General features: G+C 35.8%; 9 protein-coding genes across 9 annotated transcripts; 4 read left to right on the top strand and 5 right to left on the bottom strand.

Annotated features, from left to right (window-relative positions):
* Positions 1-394: 394 nt before the first annotated feature.
* Positions 395-895, top strand: I206_102128 (uncharacterized protein; the record flags this gene model as incomplete). Its single annotated transcript, XM_019158478.1, has 1 exon — positions 395-895. The coding sequence occupies one exon, from the start codon at positions 395-397 to the stop codon at positions 893-895; it is 501 nt and encodes a 166-aa protein (XP_019008224.1).
* A 1,078-nt stretch (positions 896-1,973) lies between these two features.
* Positions 1,974-3,676, bottom strand: I206_102127 (uncharacterized protein; the record flags this gene model as incomplete). The annotated part of the gene is made up of 9 exons (XM_019158479.1): positions 1,974-2,027; positions 2,112-2,278; positions 2,332-2,449; positions 2,522-2,549; positions 2,617-2,687; positions 2,761-2,787; positions 2,847-3,023; positions 3,081-3,356; positions 3,473-3,676. The coding sequence occupies 9 exons, from the start codon at positions 3,674-3,676 to the stop codon at positions 1,974-1,976; spliced, it is 1,122 nt and encodes a 373-aa protein (XP_019008225.1).
* A 396-nt stretch (positions 3,677-4,072) lies between these two features.
* On the bottom strand, positions 4,073-6,024 carry I206_102126 (uncharacterized protein; the record flags this gene model as incomplete). The annotated part of the gene is made up of 11 exons (XM_070202511.1): positions 4,073-4,367; positions 4,484-4,571; positions 4,635-4,646; positions 4,719-4,836; positions 4,919-5,114; positions 5,201-5,297; positions 5,370-5,415; positions 5,479-5,579; positions 5,672-5,748; positions 5,802-5,846; positions 5,924-6,024. The coding sequence occupies 11 exons, from the start codon at positions 6,022-6,024 to the stop codon at positions 4,073-4,075; spliced, it is 1,176 nt and encodes a 391-aa protein (XP_070058612.1).
* Positions 6,025-7,287: 1,263 nt separating this feature from the next.
* I206_102125 (uncharacterized protein) lies at positions 7,288-8,709 on the top strand (the record flags this gene model as incomplete). The annotated part of the gene is made up of 4 exons (XM_019158481.1): positions 7,288-7,764; positions 7,818-8,006; positions 8,063-8,259; positions 8,319-8,709. 4 exons carry the CDS (start codon positions 7,288-7,290, stop codon positions 8,707-8,709), a joined length of 1,254 nt encoding a protein of 417 aa, XP_019008227.1.
* Positions 8,710-9,292: 583 nt separating this feature from the next.
* On the bottom strand, positions 9,293-9,856 carry I206_102124 (uncharacterized protein; the record flags this gene model as incomplete). The annotated part of the gene is made up of 3 exons (XM_019158482.1): positions 9,293-9,324; positions 9,383-9,632; positions 9,728-9,856. The coding sequence occupies 3 exons, from the start codon at positions 9,854-9,856 to the stop codon at positions 9,293-9,295; spliced, it is 411 nt and encodes a 136-aa protein (XP_019008228.1).
* A 1,081-nt stretch (positions 9,857-10,937) lies between these two features.
* I206_102123 (uncharacterized protein) lies at positions 10,938-11,725 on the top strand (the record flags this gene model as incomplete). Its single annotated transcript, XM_019158483.1, has 6 exons — positions 10,938-10,989; positions 11,052-11,122; positions 11,173-11,211; positions 11,266-11,317; positions 11,373-11,498; positions 11,571-11,725. 6 exons carry the CDS (start codon positions 10,938-10,940, stop codon positions 11,723-11,725), a joined length of 495 nt encoding a protein of 164 aa, XP_019008229.1.
* An 874-nt stretch (positions 11,726-12,599) lies between these two features.
* Positions 12,600-15,773, top strand: I206_102122 (uncharacterized protein; the record flags this gene model as incomplete). The annotated part of the gene is made up of 8 exons (XM_019158484.1): positions 12,600-13,336; positions 13,410-14,004; positions 14,060-14,113; positions 14,177-14,230; positions 14,282-14,560; positions 14,611-15,046; positions 15,136-15,432; positions 15,544-15,773. 8 exons carry the CDS (start codon positions 12,600-12,602, stop codon positions 15,771-15,773), a joined length of 2,682 nt encoding a protein of 893 aa, XP_019008230.1.
* Positions 15,774-16,125: 352 nt separating this feature from the next.
* I206_102121 (uncharacterized protein) lies at positions 16,126-17,386 on the bottom strand (the record flags this gene model as incomplete). Its single annotated transcript, XM_019158485.1, has 3 exons — positions 16,126-16,735; positions 16,795-16,925; positions 16,982-17,386. The coding sequence occupies 3 exons, from the start codon at positions 17,384-17,386 to the stop codon at positions 16,126-16,128; spliced, it is 1,146 nt and encodes a 381-aa protein (XP_019008231.1).
* Positions 17,387-18,732: 1,346 nt separating this feature from the next.
* On the bottom strand, positions 18,733-24,805 carry I206_102120 (uncharacterized protein; the record flags this gene model as incomplete). Its single annotated transcript, XM_070202510.1, has 11 exons — positions 18,733-19,350; positions 19,413-19,705; positions 19,774-19,900; positions 19,970-20,122; positions 20,179-20,346; positions 20,401-20,540; positions 20,598-20,657; positions 20,719-22,942; positions 23,007-23,347; positions 23,396-23,547; positions 23,604-24,805. The coding sequence occupies 11 exons, from the start codon at positions 24,803-24,805 to the stop codon at positions 18,733-18,735; spliced, it is 5,478 nt and encodes a 1,825-aa protein (XP_070058611.1).
* Between the last annotated feature and the right edge of the window lie 315 nt (positions 24,806-25,120).

Here is a 25,120-nt window from a genome sequence, read left to right as displayed (position 1 = left end):
TAGATAGATATAGTTTTTACTCAACGGACAGGTCATATATATGGTTTTGACTTCATTGTGAATGCGCGTTTTGGGTCTGTGCGGCATGTAGTGCAGAATCGTAATGAAGAGGTTCATTGGAGTCTGTAGATCAGATGGTCACTTCTGTGACCATCACACTTCTTCGATGTTCCGATTCCTAATGCATCCCTTGAGAGTGTCCCACTAAAAATTCTATCTTGACACCCTTCTCCTCAAATCCTCACCTGAACTTCATCTCCCAATATCTTTTCCTATCTTGTGCGACAATCAGATGTCTTACAATTCATCGGTATCACGAGACATGTCCTTTTCCTCCTCGCGACACCAAATTTCGCCACTGTCTCTTAATCGTTTTCCTCCAGAACTCGTAACAATGATCTTGAAGAACATAGAACACATGCTTAAAAAGCATTGGATAGACATGTTGACAACTTGTCAATGGATGTTTGATTATTTCGCCAAAAAACTATATTATACATTAGATATAAATCATGATAATTGCTCGAACATTTTTCAAGGTATTATATTTCATACATCATCTGAACATTTATTCATACCAGAGCCGACAGAAGGTAAAGATATAAATTTTGCGAATTCTACTACAAGTATGATATTATCAGATCAAAGGAAGATGAAGATCCTTGATCTTGTTTATGTAATTATAATTAGAGATAAAGTAGCAGGTGGTTATGTAGCAGCGCTTATTGAAAGGAACAATAAGAATACAACTAAGAAGATTTTCAAGAATTGTCTTACAATTTGTTTTAAAGAGAAAGCTGTAGCAGAACTTATATTGCAAAGACCTTTTAGTATTGGTAAAGATGTGAATCGAAAAAATTGGGAAATGTTTAGAAGTTCCCTTGTCGAACGTTAACACTTGTTTTACATTTCCCGATATACAACTCTCAGAGAATTTGTCAGGAAGGGATTGGTGGATAAAAAAAACATATTTGTGCCATTGGAGATTACACCTTGTTCAAAGTACAAAACACAAGGCATTTTATACGAATAAGTTTGATATGGATATTCGAGTAATGATTATTCACTTTTTTGATTGTAGATGTATAAGGTGTGACCCATCATATTTTCCTTCAAGTTCTGCTGAATTTCAATGTCCTTTCACTCTCGAGAATTTGGTCAATCTCATTATTGATCTCTTTGTGAAAGAGGTTGTTACCTGGGAACAAGATGTGAAAAGAAATATTCAAAACATACCAAAGTGTTTACTTGATCAGCCATGGGAATTGATTGAAGAAGCCATCCGAAATCAGCTTACCGGAATTAATCATTCTATTCGCCCTTTGAGATTCGAAAAGTATATTCGCAAATGGCAGAAGATATCTGAAGATTGGCAAGTAAATCAAGACCAATACCCTCCTTGCAAGTGCTGCGGAGATTTGTGATGGTGATATACAGTAAGTGGAGTTTTGGATTATATCGTATAGTGTCGCTGATGGAGTATAATATTCATCTAGCCAATGAAAATCGAGTAAGATGCGTTTGCATCATGTTATGAAATCGTACATAATAGAGAAAGGAATTCGATGAAATGATTGTGACACCCTTTGATGACTCATTATAACTGAGATATCCTCATTTCTATAGTCCAGTTTCATGTATTATGTATTTATCATTATCGACAGCAAGAGATTATTCTTCTCCTGCCCACCAACCCCACTTTCTGGACTTCGTTGTTCGACAAGTCCCGGGTATCTTTGATCGCAAGAGGTATTCCCGAGTCAATTTTTTCAGGAAAGATAAGATTTTTAAATGGACCGCATCGAAAGTCGAATGCTCCAAATATGAAATCATGAATCCGGTAGTAAGTCATAGAAGCTAAAGTCTACCGCAGGAGTTGAAGTTTGAAATAGGGGTTATTGTGCCCGCAAGCCTGCTTCAAAGAACTAGCTTTCAAATCCGAATGACAGCAGGATATCTTGTATACAATAAAATCACTCTGATTCGCTATCACCTCCAAGAAAATCCATTACAGCTCCTAAGGCAGACTGAAGATGCAAGAAATTAGCAATTGTCCCTGATGTCATTCTTCAATAACAAGACATTCGCTGATGTATGTACGTATAACTTACCTCATCTTTATCCAATTCTTCCGGCTCGTCCTCATCCGCATCTTCACTATCAGATTCATCTGAGTCTACAAACCTTTTTTTATTCTTTGAGCTGGTTGATCCTCTCGTTCTTCTCTCACGAGTATCCGAAGAAACTCCTCTAGCAGCTTCGAAAGTAGTCACATCGTCTAAACGATCAAAATCAGTGAAAAGTTATGAAAAATACCGACTAAGAATTTACCTAGTTCTTGAGCTAATTCGCGTTTCTCCTTTAACGCTTTAGCTTTTCCTAAAGTCGGTGTACCTTTCATACCTAATGATGATAAGAGATTTTGTAAATGCCTTGTCTGTGATGAAGTCTATTGAATGATGAAGAAGAGTATTAGCATGAGTGGAACAATCGCGTTCCTTTTTGCAAGATGTAGACTTACTGTTGGACAATCCGTAAATTCCTTTGCCCTTTTGCAAGTTCAAATGAGCTAGAGCAGTGTGAATTATCGGAAAGACTGAAAGAAAGTAGACTTACCACTGTTTCCTTACTCCACAAGCTACTACGATTCTCTTCAAATCTGCAAGTTTAGCTTCGTCAGGTGAAAGCTAATTGTCCCAGATATATCAGGGAGATATATCAGCTGTATGTCAGACGAATAATGTGGTAAGATAAACGTACACCTTCATTAGGATCTTTCTTCTTTTTCTACCGATGAAATTAGTCAGTCAGCTATCATAATTATCTTTATCACATAGATCACATACACTGGTAGGAACTTTCTTCTTCTTTGTGGGTTTTTCATTTTCATCAACATCCGACAAACCTGAAACTGATTTTGACTTTCGCTTTGACCCTTTTTTGGTTTTGACTTTTGAAGGAAGTTCATCATATACTGAAGATATATCTGAATCTGACATTCGAGCTTGTCTGAGTTCTTCAACCTGAATTGAAGAGGTTGTATCAGTCTATAATATACATCACAAAGTGATCAGTCTCACCTTTTCTTCCTCTTCTTCTTTTTCTTCGGCTTCTTGAGAAGCTTTTACAATTTTCGATTTTTGTTTCGCCGACTTCTTTTTATGTTGAGTTGATGATTCTCCCTTTTCGTTCTCGTCAGGAGAAACACTTTCGACATTTCGCTTTTTCTTTGAAGAAACCGATTTCGTCTTTTCACTTTTCAAAATAGGTTTGACTATAGGCGAAGATGAAGGAGAAGTGTATTTTGATTTGGAAGGTATTTGGGAATCATTGGAATTTCCTTGTTCTATATTTTCCTAAAAGTATCGAATGAAATCAGATCAAGAATTCATGAGAAAAACATAATTGAATTTAAATTTGAAGGTAGGTAGGTATGTATGTATGTAAGAACAAAAAGAGAGATAAGACATACTAAAGCTTCATTAATTAAATTTTTTATAATTTCTTTCCATTCTCCATTTAATTCACCTTTTTTTAAATTCATTTTATTTTCAATAATTGATCTTGCTAATTTCATTGTAAATTTTCCTTCATCAATTAATCCTCCTGATTTAGCTGCTTCTTTTATTATACTTTTCACTTCAATTTTAAGTTTAGGTAATAATGATTTATTCATATTGATTTGAATTATCTTATTATAAATTATGTATTTGAATGAAATGATATTGTACCAAGAATAGAAGAAAAAGGTTCAATTCCAATAATGTCTACTGTAACAACGCGTTCTTTATTTTTGCATTTAATTTGGTGGAGGTTAAAATACGAACCAAACAAATCGGTCACTTCACTTTCTTCGGATTGACATCCCTCAGCTCTGCATAATATAGACGAGCGGAGCAAGATTTAAATGATCTCGAAATCACAAGACTACTATGCATCATTCTAGTACTACAATCGTGATTATCGGTAAAAATTAATTACTCTATGCATATATATTCACACATATATTGAAGAATGCGAAACCCCTCTTTCTGTCACACCACAAGCCGGAAATCAATCACAAATTATTATACTACAAGAGGATACCCAATATGAGGGATATCAAGGCGATGATTCTAATCTCCTTTATGGTCGTCTTTCGAGCAGAACTATTGGCATTAGTCCCGTTCGTAGCACTACCAATCACTCCTGAAGTTGTCCTAGAAGCAGTACCAGCCGTAACGGTAGTAGTGGCTTTACCAATTCCATTTGCACTTGGTAAATTACCGGAAGAAGAGCTATTGGTAGTATACACATTGATATAATTGAGTTCAAAATATGCGTTGGCGTATGTGGTTGAGGCGTCATCAATTACATAAGTGGTATAGCTATGATTGAGTCAGCTAGATAAAACTTCTTCTTACAGATACCAGCACAAAGATCGGATTGAACAAGAGCGGCAAAACGATGAAAGCGAAGTTGAGAGAATAATATGACGACTCACCAAGTTTTGTCACCTTCTAAAGGGGGACAAGTTTGTTCAAGCAAAGAAGTTAATCCGGCAAAATCACCACATAAGGCGATGTTGATAGCTACGTACCGCCATCAACAATCAGGTTGGGGAGTCTTGTACCAATGCGAAATCAAAGACTTACTGAGCGTTTGGGCTAGGTATGAAGGTGAGTATGTGATCAGTACTCGACCTACTACCCATCATCATTGTTTATGGTTCGACTCACGTTCAAATAAAGTAGCCAAATCACAAGATGCGTTAGAATACTCTGCAGTAGGTGTACCTAAAGAAGAAGTATCGAATGTATTCGCAGTTGAGGTCACACTACTAGGTACATTTGATCGCTAATTTAATAGTGATCACTTGAGTCAGAATTCAATAAATTCCCTTGAAGACCGGGCAATTTCGAGAATGTACATTACTTACGGAGAAAAACCAAATTCTTATAGCTTCATTAGTCCATTCAGTGATAAATACACCACCTCCGTCTTTAGCAAAAGCTTCTCCATAAGAATTATCATTTTGATCATAAACTGTACATCCTGATCCAGAATTTGCAGATTGATCACAATTTGTAGCATCTATTCGTCCTGTCATAGATGATGAATTTGAAATAGTACATCTAAAACAAGGTGTAAATTGTTAATATCAGTTTGAATTTACTAAGAATTGATATATATCAATAGTGAGCAGATGAATATAACTCACATTCCTCCAGAAGTATGTAAAGCCATCATATTTTCTTTTCTTAAATTTATACCTTCGAAAATGTCAATTTCTCCGCCTGCTGGCCAATTTTCTCCTTCTACATATTTTAAAAAAAAACTATTAGCAAGTGAGGACTTCATATATACAAGACATAATAAGGGAAACGTACGAGTCCAAAATGCTCCCCAGACTGAACATCCAAATGGGACATGAACCTGTCCAAGAAACGAAATTAGTCTTCGTTTCTTATGATACCGAAGAATGATGTGATGGCTCACAGCGTCCATTACAAAGACAGTTCCAGGTCCATAAGTATTCTTAGAAAATAATTTAGGTGCATATCGTTTTTCATTATAAGGTACTAATGTGGTATTATCGACTAAATACTGAAAATTCAGCCAATCCTATTCAAAACTCTTGAAGACAATCCTATTCAAGGCTCTTGAAGAAGGGATAAAATACAGAACTCACCTTTCAATACTGCTCGTCCAGCATCATTGACATATAAAAGGGATGTATTTTGTGCAGTTGCCCAAAATGTATCTCCGCTGAGGATGATTCAATTAGGTTTACTTGATCCAGTAAGAGTTAACAAGCTTACTTGGTAGTATTATCGTATGTTTCAACGGGAAATCTCCATCCATCACTATAACCCTATAAATATCAGCTCTCACCCAAGCTTTAAGCTGTACAATACTAATAGAGGAGATACAGGATACACACAAGAATCCGGTCCCACTATAACTTTCGGTCAAAGGATATTGGGCTGCATTGATGCGAGCTAAAGTTATTATAAGAGCAGTAATGCTTAATTTCGATATCATTGTCGAAGTGCTAAGATTATTGAGCAATGTACTTTTTACCTCGTTGATTGATTGATATATTACTCAATCAGCTATTCAGTCTTCCGCGCGCTGTATTGATTTTACACGTTTCGCTGATTTAGAAGTCCGCACGACGAGGTCAAAGCGTGTTTAAAGATAAGTTGTCAAGGTGAAGCGTTCTTTTACAACGAACAAAGGAATGTCATTTTACCAAAAAAAATGTAGAGCGAGTTACAAGATTCCGAGTGTGCATTATTCAGCGGTGAAGAGACAAGGTATGTGCATTCCTTACGATTCCTTAAGTATGTATCTATGTCTACATCATTACAAGAATACAACATCATCTATTACAGGCATAAAACTCAGCGCTTGAAATTCAATCCTAGTAACATAATATCACTGGGTCCTTAACATGCTTAACTCGCGCGGCAAGCTGGAAAAGCGGTTAATACCGAGAATTACATAATAAAGCCAGGCTTGGGGAATGTGAAACACCACGTGCGAAAAAAGAAAAACAATTGTAACGTATTCAGGAGATTTATTAGCGTCATTTTCCTTATTGTCTTTCACCAAAAAAAAAAGGAGTCACAAATCACACACGGTATTTCTATATATGTTTGTTTACGTGCATGTTTATATCACACCTCGTTTCAAATATTTGTTAAAATCCCTATTGAACCTGCGCTTGGCTTTTTAATCGCTATATGATTTTCTTTAGTCTCTCACTCTGATTCCTACCTTGTATGCACAGCAGTAATAGGGTAAATGATGTTTTTTATTGAAAGGGTATTTTTAATCAATATATGTTTGTGTGTTTAGTTTGTGTTTTAAAAGTTACGCATTGACCTTTTTAGTCGCATTGACCTCGTTGTCTTCTTTTCTTTCTTCACATCATCATCATCGCATTGTACTCCATTTGTCTGGATTCATTCCTTTTTCTTGTCTTTTCTGATCATTGTTCTCACTCTCATCATTCTTGATTTCTGGTAAAGTCTATCTCGATACATTTACGATCTAACGCATTCTATCGCATTATTTAAACCTACATTTACGCTCACTCATTTATCATTGCTCAACGCTGAAACTATCAACGATCATTCAACATATCCTAACGGCAGGTCCACGCTCTTTCCTTCATCGTCAACCATCTGGAAAACTTGATTTCTGTTCTTTCAATCTCAAAATTGATCATCTCAAATCATAACGCTCCTTTACTCTTTTCACTGTCTTTACAACAATCTTCAAAAAAAAATTTAAAACAAAATGAAATTCCAAATTTTAGCTCTTACCACTACTGCTCTTCTTGGATTATGCTCTTCAGTAGTTGCCAATACTACTCCTCGAGATAAAATTAACATTGCATCTTTGGAAGCAAGATCACTTTATTTAAAAACTCGTCAAGATTTAGGTGATAACTCTACAATTGTTGATCCATCTACAATTGAAGATTGTGAAGAAGATGTAGATGATATTACTATTTCCAATTCCACAACTCTTGCTGCTGTTGATACAAATTCAACAAATACTACTTCCACAATTGTGGATGACGCAGATGATGCAGATGACGCAGATGATGAGGATGATGAAGATTTACCTTATTGTGATGAAGTTGAAGATGAAGATGATTCATCTTCCGCTACTTCTTCTTCAACCGCTCAGACCACCTCAACTGCAACTCAGCTAGGTGTTGTCCAAGCAGCTGTTGCTACTTCCAACACTTCTGATGAAAGCTGTGGTGGGGTGAGTGCAAATATCAATTTCCGTTCAGACTCAAAGCTGATAAATAAATCTAGGTTACTACTGTCACTGTCACTGTAACTGCTGGATCTGCTACTGCCGCTGCTACTGGATCAACAACTAAAAATGACCCTGCTGTAACCAATGTCGCTGCTGTTGCCTCCCCAACCACCTCTGCATCTTCCACTACTACCGAATCTACCGATGACGAGGATGATGATGATGTTGAATACGATGACGAAGAGGTCAGTTGAATCTTATTTCTATAGGCTGCAGATACCATTACTGATATATGATTTAGGAGGATTGTGAAGACGAGGAAGACGACAATACCACTGATTCCGTTTCTCCATCTGCTACTTCCTCTGCGGCTGCTGTAGCTCAGTCCTCGCTTGCTGTTGCCAACAACGCTGCTGCTGGAAACGCCACTGAATCCGTCGACGAGGATGACGAAGATTGCGAGGAAGAGGAAGATGACGAGGCTACTGTTTCTTCAACGTGAGTTCAGCTATTTCAACCGGGTTAAAGTGTTTGACTGACCAATTGATCAGTGTTAGCTCCCTTATCTCCGAGCCTACTGATGTGACAAATACCACCACCATCGCTTCCAATGCTACCGCCACCGCTACCGCTACAGCATCAGCCTCAGCCACCTTGTCCGCGAATGTGACCGACTCAGCTATCGGAACAGCCTCTGCCACTGAGTCTGTTGAAGAATCCGCTACCGTGACCGGCGCCGTAGAAACAGCTTCTACAACGGAATCAGCTACAGAAACTGCTGCTACTACACTTGCTGAGGAAGTCGTTTCAACCGCAACTGCATCTGAAGAAGATACTTCAAGTGAGACAGCTTCTTCATCAACAGTAGAAGGTATAACAGTAACAGCAGAAGATGCAACTTCAACTGAAACTCCAGTAGGTAAAAGAAGAATCGCTTTTTGGGCTTAAGGGAAATGAAGTTCTGATGAAACAAAAATATGATTTTCTGTTTTTGGACGATTAAACAAGATTACTTTAGATGTACATATACATTATTGATTAGGTTTGGTTTGTGTGAATTACCGCGATAATGTCGCGGTCTGGTATTTCACTATTACTGTTATTAACATTGATTGTTAATGATGAAATGCATTTTATGATTGTGATTATCAGGTTCATGATTTGATTGTTGGTCCATACAATTTGTTTTCGTTTTCCAATTGCTTGTATGAAGTACGCCGTTTATATGTATATGTTCAAGTGAAAGGAATGAATGGATTATAATGATTATTCGTGAATTGTGACATTGAGATATATAGTGGTAAGACATTTCTTCCACCAATACGTACAGACACAATTCTCTACTTTCACTTTTGAGTTAATTATAGAATGTGATAAAGAGTAAAAGGAAGTTGAACGGATTGATTTTAGATTGAAGATGAAATCCCCTTTATGTAACGAATAAATCGAAAAGATTTAATTTTATACAACTCGAATACATTTTCGTCATCCCATTTCTTCGAATGATAAATATATGTATATATATCTAATCTTATCCACATGTTGCTCTACATCCATCGACAGCTAGTAAAATTGATTCAGCTACTATAATTTAACTGTTTATGATAATGATTTAACTCACTACCTCCTCCATTTAAATCACTCATTGACATAAATCTTCCTCCGCTTCCTCCTCCCCCTCCTCCATTACCTCTTCCATTACCACCTGATCCACCACCACCTCCTCCTCCTCCACCACCACCACCACCACCTCCTCCTCCTCCTCTTCCATTTCCACTATTACCACCTCCTACTCCATTATTACCATTCCCATTTGATCTAAAAGTTGATCGAATTGAAGGATCTTGCCATGATGAAGGATTTGTAATTGGCTAAAAATAAAAGGAGAATAAAAAAAAAGCATAATCAGATTGAGGAAAGATATTTTGAGAAATTAAGGAGAAAAGTGAAAAGAAATACTACTGACACTTATAAGAGTTTCAATAAAAAGATAAATTAAATTAAAATAATTTGAAAATTGATTTGTTATTCTATTAGTTAAAGGTTGATTTGTTAAAGTACCTGATGAAGAAATATAATTTGAATTTGTACTCATTTTTACAGTTGTAGACTTTATGTTTTAAATATAATTAATTTTTATTGAATAGTGTTTTTATAAATTTAAGCAAAGAAATAAAAATATATATGTGTTTATGTTATGTATGAAATATAAAACTGTTGTTTCCCGGGTGGCGATATGAAAAAGGATGTGTTTAAGTTATGACGCAAATAATAATATACTCATTGAAAGATAAACAAATCGTTTTTTAATTTATGAAATAATATATTTCATTTTTAAAAACATCTTATATCTTTCTTTTTTTTAAATCATTGAAACAAAATATTATATCATCATCTTATCAAAGAATCATAATATACATAACGAATCATCTTATCTCTTTCAAACTAAATATCTAATCTCGTTATTGTACGAATCCTAAAACAAATCAAATAGCACCTATATAAATATATATATTGATATCAAATATTCGCACAGTTCACTTATCAATTGATTATCAAAATCACATCACATCAAAATACAGTCATTCCAGCCTACATAGATACTCAAATCTCTTATTTGGAGCAACAGAAGAAAATAAATGTTCTACATATAGCTGAGAGGAACACATAATAATTTATTGACATTTATAATCAATTTCAATACCTAGCTGATCGTTCAATTGTAAACAAGGTGATGGTGGGGAAGCCAGTATGTTCATATTCAAACCTTATATGTAATTCTCAGTTTTGATGTATATGCAACTTTTTAGTTATCAAGGAAACTTGTGGTATTAGGGGATGGAGCTTGTGGAAAAGTATGTTATTGCCTATATAATGAATATTGAATCACAAATAATAATATTGTAATTGTTAGACATCATTATTAACTGTTTTCACGAAAGGTGAGTTTGACTCTATAAATAAATACATGGCAAGGAAGCTGATTGTATTGAATAGGTTATTTTCCTACAACTTAGTAAGTTGTAAAGAAAGGAGAATACATTTTTTTAAAGCTAATTTGAGATTTTTAATTAAAGTGAACCAACAGGTATGAAAAGTCTTAATTTTAATCGGCTCGTTAGTATTGCAATCTAACAAAATGAATTTATTCCTCAGTTTTCGAGAATTATGTAGAAATGATGCAAGTAGATGATCAAATGGTGGAATTGAGTTTATGGGATACAGCTGGTAAGTTATAATCCCTAATAACACTTTTTTTAGAGAGATTTTCCGCTGAATATCGATAATAGGTCAAGAAGATTTCGATCGTTTACGATCATTATCTTATGCCGATACTCATGTAGTGATGATTTGCTTCTCAGTGAGTAAAATATTCATGTCAAGAGGCTTCACTAAGAGATTAAATCATAGGTGGACTCGCCAGTATCGCTTGAAAATACTGAATCCAAAGTAAGTCAAAGCTTTGTGTGCACATGAAAATGACATATTAACCATCTGTTTTAGTGGATACATGAAGTGAATGAATTTTGCCCAGGTGTAAAAACAATACTAGTTGGTATGTATCATCAATGACTATTGTATGACAATTATAAGCTAATTTTCAATTGTAGCTTTGAAATGTGACTTGAGAGAAGATCCAATAATAAAAGAGAAATTAGCCAAAAGATCATTACATCCTGTAACGTATGATGAAGGTTTATCAGTAGCCAGAGCAATCAAGGCAAGTCGTTATTTGGGTGAGTTCAAGTTGATTTTACAGATATATTGGATTCGAAAATCGAGCTAAAGCTGACTTTTGTGATATATAGAATGTTCGGCAAAGCATAATAGAGGTGTACAAGAAGCTGTATATGAAGCAGCTAATGTAGCAATAGGTAGTAGACCTAAAGGAGGTGGTGGAGGTGTTTCATCTAGTAAATTAAGAACGAGTGGATGGCGTGAAGGACGATGTGTGATTTTGTAAATCATCTTATATTCTATCCCATGTTACTATATATTCTATTTAGTGCTTGTGTGATAATCATGCATCAAGAATTAAGTTATTTTACGCCTCTTTAGTAGTAGTAGTAGTTATTTCAGTCAATCAGGGTGTTTATTATTATTATTTTTCAATAAGCCTCAAGCTTAAAATAGCCCGATTCGTGTGACATCCTAAATATATAACCGGTTAATCTTATTCCGTCCCTGAAAAACCAAACTTACCATAAATTCCATTCTAAATTCTGTCATTGAAATCTCACTCAAATTCATCCTATTCCTATCAACCTTGTATAGACCAACTACTTTGGAAAAAGTATATCAATTGTATTCATATCGTCTGATTTGTAGCATAATTCAAAGGAAGTTTTGTAATTGGAATTATGTGAGTCAACTGTGAGATACCACTCACTTTCTTCCCTTCATTTCACCGCAGGCTAGTGTACTTCATTCGCGAATCCTCACAACAAATGCTGCGCAGCTACGTATTGGTCGTGTTGAAAATGTTCCTTTCTTTCATTTGTCTAATGCTGTACAATACTTAGCCATTATCAAAATCAGTATAATTCGTTCAAATCGCATTTGTGTACAGAAGGTTGCTCAGCAGGATCTGATTACACCTTAGTCAAGTTACGACACGACACGACACTTCTACTCCAACTCCCTCTTTTGTGAGAACATCGTATACGTAGTTATACATACTCAAGCTGATTCTCTGTAACGAATAGAGCAAATTCCCTTGGCCTTATATATGGCTTGTAATGACTTCAAATGAAATTCGATCACCACATACTAGAAGGGTCTCAAGAGATCATACCCAAAATATGACTGAACGTTCACCAACAATGACAAAAAACAATATGTCATTACCTACAACGAATAGATCTATTTCAGATTCATACGCATCTTCTTTAAGTCCTTCTTCTTCTTCACCAAATCCATATAATTATAATTTCATTTCATCACCTAGAGAAAGATCACCTTCACCTTCAAGATTAAGAGGTGCAGATTTATCAAAATATGGTCCACCTAATTCATCTTCATCATCTTTAAAAAGAAAATCACCTTCAAGTAGAGCTGCAATTTTAAGACATATTAGACCATATATTACAATACGTTTTATAACACCTTTTTTCATTTGGATAGGAATAATTTGGATAATACATAATTTTATTATTACTTTACCTTTACCTAAATTATCAAATAATTTAATTAAAAATAAAAATAATAATAATAATAAAGGAGGAAATTTAATCTCATCAAGTAATCATCATTTATCAACTTCTTTTCCACAACCACCTTTACGTACTGGAGATGATTTTTTAGATTCAATTGATTCACGTTGGAGACCTTTTGATCCATTACCACCACCTGAAACACCTTTTCCAAGATTAAGACCAACAAGATTTTTACCTTCAAAATGTTTAGAACAATGGTTTTTAGATGGTGAAACATTATGTGGAAAAGATGAAATGGGAAAAGAAGAAACTTTAGATGCAACTTGGCTTTGGGTAAATGGTTCAGATCATCGTTGGAGAGATAGTATGATTCATTGGAGAAATTTAGAAGGTGTTTATTCTCCTGAACATCATTTCCGGTAAGTCTCATTTGTTTTTTTACTTTATAGCTTAGACTTAATCGATATGCTAATTTTCTTGACAACGATCAAGTGAACAAAATGAATTGGTTCATTCAATGAGATCAGTACTTGATGCTTTACCAGGACATCTTTCTACATTTCATTTAATACTTGCAGATTATCCATTTGATCCTGAAAAGGATATCGATCTTTTACCACCTTCAATAATTCCAGATTTAGAAAAATCAGTAAATTCTCGTAAATCTAGACATTCTAGATTTAATTTTTTAAATGAAACTGAAAATTCTAGATCTATTAATTCAATTTCACCAACTTTATTAACTCACCTTTCAAAAAATTGGAGAATAGCACAAACTCCTACATGGTTAGATTTTTCAAGAAGAGATAAAACAAATCCATCACATCCATATCATCCTTTTTCATCAAATCAACAAAAACAAGGTAAAGAAGGTAAAAAAAATAAATTATTAAAATCAGAATTAAATTATCCAACTTTAAGATATGCTAGTCATTCTGAAATTTTTCATTTACCTAGTTTAGATCGTGATGGATTTACAGAAGAATTAGGTGAACGTGAATGGAAAGAAAAAGAATATAGAAGAAAAGCTTTACCTTGTTTTAATTCTATGGCTATTGAAAGTCGTGTAGGATGGCTTCCCGGATTAGTGAGTTTCTATAAAAAAATCACATCGAATAATCTCTGATCAGATTTTATTACAGGCCGATGTGACCTTATCACTCAATGATGATTTCTTTTTACTAAGACCGCATGCTGTGAGTTCTTTTAAACGGAACGGCATAACGGAATTTTGATTAATTCGTATCCTACGTACGCAGGTGTCCGATTTTCACTCGCCACTATACGGTTCTGTCATACGTTTTGACCATGGGGTAAGTTTTGGCAGAGTTGGATCATTGTATTTTTTGCTAATTCCTTCTCAGTATTATCAACAAGTTCGACCTATACTTGATAAGAACCGATTTAATGACGCTGGTGAAGTTGGCGGACTTTATCATGCCAATCATCTTCTTTCTCAGCGATTCCCTCGACGTCTTCGACCATACTTTGCCCACGTACCTAAGGTGATCACTCGAGGCTTGCATCACGAAGCGAGTTTGATGTTTAAGGAGGCTTTGGCGGAAAGCAGTCAGAGAAGATTCCGAGAAATGATGCTCGGTGAAGGGGATATACAAATGCAGTGGCTCTTAACATCACTCAGGGTTAGTCAGATCTTCGAGAGTATAAGTATGTAGCTAATAGTTGTATTCAGGTTGAACGATGGCGAGAAGCTTTATTATGGACATATGTCGTAGCTAATCTTGGTACATTAGGAGATTCATCTGATACATGGAATGATCAAGCTAGAAATGAATTAAGAGATATGTTTGGTTTAAATGAAAATGATGATGATGTAATTAAAATTGAAGTACATCGTGGAGAAAGATGGACATTAGAACCTGGTAGAATGTCAAAAGTATTTGAACAAGTAGGATGGGAATCACCAAAAGCAACTGATTTTTTATTTTCTTCAATGGATGGACATATGCCACCAATTTTAAAATCTGGAATGGATCCTTTAACAAATGATAAATGTTTTTTAGATTTAGATAGATGTTTTGGATCTTTTTGGACAAGAGAAGAAGATGTTCCTTCTGCAGATATGTTTAAAAGATTAACTTTTCAATATCCAGAATGTGGTGATTGTTGTGAGTTTAATTGAATAAAAAATAAATTTTTAATTTTTTATCATTTGTTTCGAAATTATTCTGATCAATAAAATATTCAATTGAGATAGTAATTATGGCACTTGTAACTGCTTCTGGACCTTTAGGACTTTCTGCATTTTTTCCTCCAAAAGGAACTAATTTTGAAAATCAAGAAGGAGAAGATAATAAAAATAAATATGATAATAAACATAATAATAAACATTATTCAAGATATTTACCACCACCACATTTACCACTTACACCTACATGGCATGAAGCTGATTTTTCATTAGAAACTATAATGTCAATTACATCACTTCCAGGTGAATTTGTTGATTTAAGAGAATTTACAATGAAATTATTATCAAGATATCAATATTTATCTGGTTAGTTTAATTTTTATTTTTATTTTTGTGGGGGAGGCGGGGGGGAGTGTAAAAAGAATGAAAAATAAAAAAAAGCTAATTTAATTTTGATTGTTTTCTTGATTTTTTTAGCAAAATCAGTTTCACATTTTCATATGTTAAAATCAGAAGAACATGCAAATAGAGTATTTAAAATGATTCAAGAAAATTCAAAAGTTAGTATACTTGGTTTAAATGATGATATTGAAGAAAATTATGAAAAAGTAAAAGAAATTATGCAAAATTGGTTTGAATTAAGATGGCCAAAAAAAGCAGTTTGGGAAAGGGATTGGGATCCTATTATAGATAAATTAGAAGAATAATTAAACCAAAATCTTTTGTATACTTATTTTTTTTGGCTTTTTCGAAAATAATATGTATTGGATGCATTTTTTGTTTTTGAAAAAATTTGGATTCTCTCTTAAATTACATGATTCATTCATTTTCATTCAATTTTCATTACGATGTTATTTAGTAAAAGAAAAAAGAGGGTATATTTTGAAATGATTGTTCAGTATACAAAGCATCAAGCCTTGATTGAATTCAAATATATATATATATATGTACAAATAAAAAAAAGAAAAAATGATAGAATTGTTTAACATGATCTGAGATTGACTATTAAAGATAAAAATATATATTATTAATTTGTAATTCTGTTTTATAACGAGTTGTTTAGATAAAAAAAAAACAGATTAACTCACAATAAGTTCCAAGTTCATAACCACTTTTTCCCTGCATCCATCCATTACAAAATTGATGAATATAATCTAAATTATTTTGAGCAGCACATCTACCTTGATTTTTAGCTTCAGTTGCAGAATTAATTGTTAATCCAGGTTGCCATCCATTATAAGATCCAATTGCAGTTAAAACATTTCCATTATTTGATTTAATTAAATTTGAAAATAATTCAGCTGCGTGTTTAATATTAAAATCAATATCATAACAATTTCCATTTGGTGCTCCACCACAATTTATTTGTGCTAATTGCATTAAACCTGCTTCACCATTTCCACCTGTTGCAGAAGGATTACAAGTTGATTCTTGCATTGCAAATGAAGCTAACATTATACCTTTTAATCCAAATTCTGAAGCGTATTGATTAAATTTATCAATATATGGTCCACATGGAGAAAATACTCCATCAGATGTTAATTCTGCAGCAATTAATTGATCTGCTGTTACCATTGGTGGATTCCATCCTGATCCATCAACACCACAATTTAACCATCCTTCAACACCATTTGGAGCATTATCATCGGCATTTGAATAACCACAAGAGCTAATTTGTTTTAATATGTCATTTTATGTTATGTTTAAAATTTTAGAAAGATGACTTACTGATCAGTGATAGCTAAAAGACCTGAGACGGAAAGACCTCCAGAGTTCGAATTGGAAGTTTGAGAAGGCTCAGACCAAGCGGAAGAAGTTGTGGTAGCAGCAGCAGTCCAAGTATCGGCAGCAGCGGAGGACTAATGAAAGATGATTAAGAAGTGATTCCTTTTTTAGTTCTACATAGTGGACTTACAGGTTGGATCCATGCTTGAGCATTATCGACACTGGTGTTATCGTTATTGTTGGTTCCAACAGAAGAAGCAGAAGAGGAAGATACAGCAGAAGCAGAAGCAGAAGCAGTAGTGGCAGTAGGAACGGCAGCTTGGAAAGAAGTAGTACCAGCTTGACGAGGTCTACATTGTTGACCACCTCTTTTCTTGATATTCTTCTTAATTACTTTTTTAGCTTGAGAATGACCTGCATTATCTCTAGGAGCTACAATAGCTCTAGGAGAATTTTCATTTTCCTTGATATGTCGAATGGATTGACTGATTCGTCGATGTCGAAGATGAGGTGGATGAGGTGAGTGAGTAGAAGCGGATGTTAAAGTAAGAAGAGGAAGGAAAGCAGCAATCAATGTGAATATTGAAGGTAACATTTTCGTGCTTTAGTTTGGTGGTATTTATGTGAAGGAAAGTGATGAAAGAATGAATGTAGTTGGATATTTGAATCTATTGATTTGTTTAAATAAGCAAAAGATCAGAACGGTTATAATAGATGATTGAAGATGTGAGAGTGGTGTATTGAGTAGAAAGAGTGATGCACTGTTCCAGACAGCAGACAGGAAATGAAGCTTTGCGGCGTTGGTTGTGACGATGTAAGGTGTTATAAAGGTGAAGAAGATTAAATATATAAAAGACTTACCTGATCTAATTGGGAAAGAGTCGTTTCTTATTTCAACAAGTGTCGAGAACACGAACAATGCGTTATTGGGGGATTTGAGCAATGGGCGTTTTTTTTTCTGTTCTTATTGATTTGAAACACACAAAAGGATATTGGGGGGAAGCGATCAATGCGAAATTATCAAAGGAATGTGTGGTGCGTTAAAAATGTTAAAATGAAATTCCCTCGTTTCACCAAACAATAACTTTTTCCTTCTTGATGATTTATTTTCGTTAAAATATGTTCGTAAAGAATGAAATGATATAACAGCTTACTCTCTTATGCCAAGTAAATAATAAGAAATATAAAAATCAAATAGTGTCTTGTCATTCATCTATCTATATAAAAGGGGTTTGTTGTGTATTCGTCTATGTATAAAGTAAAAGGGAATAAGAGGCGTGTGATTTTACTTTCCTTAATGATTTGTATAGCATAATATTGATTCTATTCTTATGCGGAGGAAATCAACGGTATATATTATTGTTGTATATTGATTTGAACCAGCCTAGATGCCAAGCCTCAATCACATTTCCTTTTTTTTCTCTTTTGAAAGAATTCGCACAATAGGGTAGGTTAGTTGGTTTCATTTATCGGCATGATTCTGAATCATATTAGAAAAGAAATGAACATGTATGTCACTTATAATTTCAACTCCCTGGTCTATCTTCAAAACAAATACGTTGACCCTTGTATAACCCCACTTAAAAGCATACACTAGTGATAAATTTATAAGAATAGTTAAAGGGTGAAACATAGGACAAAAGCATAAGAACGAAATAAACAACCCAAGAGTGATGATGATTCAGGGTAATAAGATATGATCATATGATATTATCTCGGCTACTCACTCATTTTCACTCGGCAGGGAAAACTAATCAGTCGCGTGAAATAAAGAAAGTGACAAATTGCCGTAATTCATTTTTATACATGTCAATATAATTAATATATAAATCTCCTTTATCGTCCATGATAAAAAACGACATGTAATTATCTTTATCCATCTATCAATCTATGTACAAATTTTTATATACACAAAATAATGTACAACCTTTTAAAGAATTATCAAATTTGATCATTATCTTCTTCATCTTCATTTTGTTCAGTCACTTTCTCTAAAAATATTGTTGATTGAATTGGACTAATTCTTCCTGATCCTGATCCTGATCCTGATTGATTTTCAAAATACTTATAAGGAAGTAAAAATTGTTTATCTTCTTGTTCATTCATTGATAATGAATTAGGACTAGGTGATTCAGGTGATCCAAAATTATTAGGATTTAATAAATTTTCATCTTCATTTTGATTTTGATTTCCATTTCCATCTTTATCAAATCCTTGTGAATTTAATCCTGGGAAAAAATTTTCATCAAGCATCATTTTTTGAGCTAATGAACCAAAATCTAAATCTAAATTTTCTAAACCTGTATTTGTTAAAGGAATCATAAAATCTGAAAAATCTCTTGTTTGTGGTAATGGACTTGGTGGAGGTAAATGTTGACGTCTTTCTCTTTTAACTCTTGGTGTACCTTCAATTTTTAATCTTTGCATTGTACCATCAATTAAATCACGTGAAGAATTTGACATTCCAGTAGTTTGAGGTGTAAGTGCTGCTTTTGCTGCTGCTCTTCTTTCTTTTGCTGCAATTTCTTCAGCTCTAGCTCGATTTTGAGATCGACAAAACTAATAATTGCTTATTAGTACTCCTTTTCAAACAAATGACTAGATAGAATTTTGGTATTTACCCTATATGATGATGTAAAAGTCCTAAAAATACCAAAGAAATCTTGACTTTGTAAAGGTCTACCCATTTCTTCACCTTCACCATAATAAGTTTCAACATCTCTTAAATCTTTATCAGCAGAGATTATTCCATCTCTTAAATCTTGTAATCTTTCTTCCGCTACAGCAGAAAAACGGAACATTTTTTTAGTATATCCATCAACACCTTCTTCGAAATTATTTCTTAAAGAGTCTCTAATTTTTCGAATTTCATCAAGCATATGTTTTGAGGTAGATTGCATATCTGAGTAATTGACTAAACAATATTACCAGTATTTTTAGCTCGGACTTAGTACACCTAAGATTGGAGATCACTTGACTTACCTCGAGAAGCTTCAGCAGGTTTAGTCAATTCATCTAAAAATCCATCAAGATGAGGGAAATGTTGAGAAACAGTTTTTTCGAGGAAATGAAGTAAATTCCCACCACCACTGGATTTTGTATCGACAAGCTAAAGACAAACGCAATCCATCAGATCAATATATTATGGGCATATACGCAATATGACTTTTGAACTTACCCTATTGATACTAGCAATTTTGAAACCGAAAGCACCACCAGCAAAGTTTGTACCGTTCAAATAGTTACCCATAGTAAGGATAACATTGAGTAATTTTTGGAATCGTTCAGCGTGTCGCAAGTCATGACAAGCACCTTTGAGTACAATCAAGCTCTGTATAAGGTCTCAGCTGATTGTTCTTCTTGTATGGGATCAAGAGGGAAACTGACCTGTTCGAGTAAATCCATATTCTGCGCAAAGCGAACTTCAAATAACATTCCTTTCACTCTATCATTCAGATGAGGTAGCTGTATCAATCGCACCATCAACCGATCCGCGGGATGAAGCAATTCTAGTTCAGACTCAGTATCGGCAGAATGAGTTAGAAGTTTGCCCCGCTAAGCTATATCAGCCTGATTCAAGTGTAAACAAGTGATCAAAGTCCAACTCACATCATCATCATTTGGTAAGACACCTTGCAATTCACGCAAGAAAGTTTCGGTACAAAGCTCGCTACTGAAATTAGCGATAGCTTCAGATAACCTCTCTGGATCCTTGAAGCTCTTCGCCGTTGAACCGGCCATGAGGATTTCTGATAACTCAACAAATTAGCAATTGTCAATAAATGTTATCGTAAAGCTTAACCTACCGATTCTTTTGCGATGATCTGGAGCCAGAACACTCTGCAATTCAGTCTCTTTACGTTTTTCTGTTACCATAATTAGCCAAACGACCTACATCATGTGAGGTGCTTTGAGAATTACACTTACTAACGGCATCATAAATGATCTCTTTCGCCTTGAATTCATCTTCCATCTCATCCCATAGGTTGACAGCTCTCATTTTATCTACTAATTCACCTTCGACATCATCTGCTTGACCCCAAATAGTCTTCGCCAATTGATTCTTAGATACTTTCTCCCATTGAAGTTGCTTCATCTTCTTGCTAGCTATAAGACCAATATCTTTCCGAGAGTCATTTGATCCATATAACAAAGAGCTAATTGAACCAAGTGGTGCTCGAGCGATGGTAGGCAGAGAATTGGGAGATACATTTGGCGGTGGGGGCGGTGGGGGAGGTGAAGCCGCTCCAGCTGTCTTCTTGAGGGATACACCGCCTTTTATACCTGCCAAAACTCCAGACATGCCAGACATGCCGGCCATTGAAGTGCTTCCGATACCCAGAGCATTGGGAGGTGGGGGAGGCGGCGGCGGTGGTGGCGAAGAGCCGAAAGGCGTGGTAGTGATGGAAGGAGGTTGACTGAAAGGCAGAGGCGGTGGAGGCGGCGGTGGTGGTGGTGGAGGAGGTGGTGGTGGAGGGGGAGGGGGAACAGCGGAAGATATTGGTGACTGTATTCCGGAATCCCTAACAGGGGTATTCGTTTCTGCTTCTGAGCTTTTCCTCAATTCTTCTCCCTCTGATACCGTTGACAAGTCTCCATCTTCCTCTTCGGGTAAGATATTATCAGCGTTAAGACCATGGCGTATGGATTTAGCTCTACTAAGTACTTGTACTCTGAAACTATCACGACTTCCCGGTGTTCGAAGCTCGTAAGATAAGCCAGAAGTATAGCCTGTACCATTTGTTCGTTGAGTAAATTGACTATCTCTATAATCTTCACCTTCTGATACATCATCAGCAACCATACCAGCAGGTGCAGAAGAACTTCTTGATAAAGCTTTGAAACGTATTTCCTCTAGGAATCTAGGTGGTAAACCAGGTTTTTTCGATTGACGATATATTGATTTCTCACCAACAGGAGGAGCATTAATATCGAATCCACGTCGAGTAGGTGTCATATCATCTCCTTTACGAGCTGTACGTGAAGATGAACCTTGTGGACGAATTGGTGAAACTGAATCTGCACCTTTGGCCAAAGTATTTTCGATATGAGCTCTAACTCGTTCTTCTTCCGCATCCATAAATTGAGAACCAGACATAGCTTTCCTTTCTCGATGCGTTTCTCGTTTAGTATTCTTCATTTCACCTTTGGCTTGACCACCTAAAGCTATTTTCTCAGCTTCCATAACTTCTGCATCCTCATCTTCGCCTTCCTCTTCTGAATCATCCTCAAGTATAGTAGATCCTGGTCGAGATGTTTTTTTCCGATTTTTACCTTCCAATTTACGAATGGTCTTTTTCCTTTCCCATTGTTCTCGTAAATCATGAATTAATTTCTTTCGATCTATCGGTCCATGAGTCATTTCCTGTACTTGATCGAGATGATTCGTTTCGCGAAGCATATTAAAAAGCTCTTGAATATATAATTCTAAATCGGCAATTCGTTGCTCGTAATCTCGCTTCATTCCTTCCATTTGATCGGTGACTGTCTCAGTAGCGGCTCTTGATCTTCTCAATTTTTCCTCTAAATCAAGGACCTGAGCTTTCAACTTCCCGACTAATCCATCATCACCAGCAGATATCTCATCCTGCAATGTCCTTCCCTCTTCCTTGGATCGAGCTAAAGCAGCTTTGGTACTCTTCAATTCTTCTAAAGCTTCATCTAAACGATCTTGTTCAATGAATTTACCAACTAAATGCGAGACTGAGATACCAAATGCTCGAGAGAAATCTTGACTTAGATCCGGTGTATCACTCATCACTATGCTAGTGATTAGCTTATCCAGTAGTTGGAAATAACGAACTTTCTCCTCTTTGTCCCCTTTGATCAATAGCAGATGTCGAAGAGCATTGAGCAAATATGCACTAGCTTTCGATCCTTTGGTCGTCTGTAGAAGAGCACGAAAGACATCTTCAGGACTTCGCATGGATTTGAGCATTTCTCGATCCTCCTCATCTACTAGATCTCGACGATCATTCTCCGATTCTTCCTCGTACTCCACGATCATACGAGTTGTATGATCATCGCCCCATTGCTTGATCTTATAAAATACGTTGAGGATACCAGCTGATTCTAATTGAGCACGGATAGAGCATCTAGCTTTGATCTCCTTGCCGGACATGAGACCTTGCACTAGGCAAAGCATAGTGACCTAAGTAATTAACAACTATCAACGATGTCCTTTCCGTGAGCGCTTCGATTGCTCTGAAACTTACACAATAGTCCATCAAAGAATTGTCATCCATCCCTTTCAAGTCTTTGCTCAATCCTACCATACTTCCCATCCTCCCTCTTCCGTCTATGGTAGCTTCGAATTGTCTAAGCCAAGCATCGAATCTACCAACTTTATACGCTAGATCCGCCACAGTCGCGTTGATTTGCTGTTCGAGAGCAGTAAATCCAGATAAAACTAGACGAAGGCCTAAGCGAGGGTTGGCTTCCTCATCGTAATGGCAGAAGAAGACTAGGATTTCTCCCGCAATCTTTCGACAAACAATATGAGGGGAGATGAGAGAAGATACAATCGCATTGATGACTTGAGGTTTTTGGAAAGCGTCTTGAGCTCCAAGCTACTTTATTAGCTCTATCAAACAATATCTTCAACTCACTTTGTTTCCCAAAGACCTCTTTAAGCATTTGAGTAATTCTAATTCTAACGCTCCATCAACCGGTCCTTTGCCTTTACGATGCGTAATACCATTCAGGTAATTTGCAAGTACTACCTGACCTTGATGAGCCATGAAATTATGCATCCAGCTGTGAAACGTCAGCGATCAAGTAGATTTGGTGACTATAGATGATATTAAACCTACTCTAGGGTTTCAGACCGCAGACTGATATCCAAAGCTCTCAAATGATCTACAGTTAATTTCCCATCTAGTGCTTTGGTAAGATACCATTCCGCTGTCGTTCTATCCAAAGTCCTTGCATCTACTCGTTTTCCTTGACTCATCCTATTTAATTCCTCTTCTTTCTTACGAGCCGACTTAGCAGCTTCATGTCTATTCCTGGCATCTGCTTCTACCATTTGCCATTTCGAATCTACAGGAATTGAAGCAGCTGTTTTGGCTATATTTGAAATTGTTGATGATATTGAACTTCTAGAAGATATTGAAGGTACACCTTTTGGTTGTGAAGTATCTAAATCTCTATTTTCTAATAATTGTTGGAATAATTGTTCAATTTCTGAATCAGATGGACGAGGGAAATTAAATTCATTTGTACGTGGTGTTTGAGGTATAAGAGAAATTGTTGAAGTGGAAGCTATAGGTGTTGAACGACCATTTGAAGAAGGATATACATGTCTACTTGAAACACTTGATCTTGTTGGTTGAGGAGGAGGAGGAGGAGGGGGACCATCAAAAGTTGGATAACGTCCATCTCTATTTGGTCTTTGAGAATTAATCGAAGAAACTGAACGTATTGACATTGTTTCAGGATCTTGAAATCCGTATCCAGCTGCATAAGGATGTCTGACTTGACCACCCATTTCCGATGGGGTAGGAGAACGACCGATATTTTGATTAATTACTGTAGGAGGTTGATAACGTATACCGGTAGAAGAAGAGGTATCAAGTACTATACCAGGTTGATTATACCTTACTCCTCCTACCGGATCAGCTGTAACTCGCTTTGATGAGCCAGGTAAGTCTGATGAAATCGTTCCTACTTTTCCTGGATCCGTCATATTTGATCTTCTATCCCTTTCTCCATCATCTTTGTTAGATCTTCTTCTACTACTCGACGGCATTGGCAATCCATCTGCTCTTCTACTAATACTCATTGGTGTTCCTTGTTCCGTTAACATTGGATTGGTGTTAGGAGGACTTATCATTCTACTTGGTACATCTTGACCGCCTCTAGTAGCTGATGATGGACCAGCTACTGGTGCTGGACCGGAGGAAGGTAGTTGATTATACGGAACAGATCCAGCAAGACCATTGGGAGATGGTGCACCATGACTTGATGACGCTGAGTTTGAAGAGCGATGTTTTCTTCCAAATATCGAAGTCATGGTCTAACAACGTTAAGTGATTAGCTCGTTTTATTCCAGGTCAGGCTATGCAAGAATGACAATCTGGTACGTTTGACTTACAAATAGCTTTTGTTGATATACTAAACACCAGACCTGAGCAAGACGAGCTCTTTTGGCCTGGTGTTATTGTTTATATCAATCTCGACTGAATGATTTATTTTCTGAATATCAAATCGAGCTCCGCGTCGCCACAGACACGATAGATCGATCAGCGCGTCGAATGGATATATGTGAATATGGATGAATTTCCAGAGCTTTCACTGGTATACTAGGTGATACAATTTTATGATTGTT

Source organism: Kwoniella pini, chromosome 2, assembly GCF_000512605.2.
Source record: "Kwoniella pini CBS 10737 chromosome 2, complete sequence".
In the NCBI taxonomy this organism is placed as follows: domain Eukaryota; kingdom Fungi; phylum Basidiomycota; class Tremellomycetes; order Tremellales; family Cryptococcaceae; genus Kwoniella; species Kwoniella pini.
Note: the sequence above shows the minus strand (reverse complement) of the source record. Positions and strands in the feature narration are given on the sequence as shown.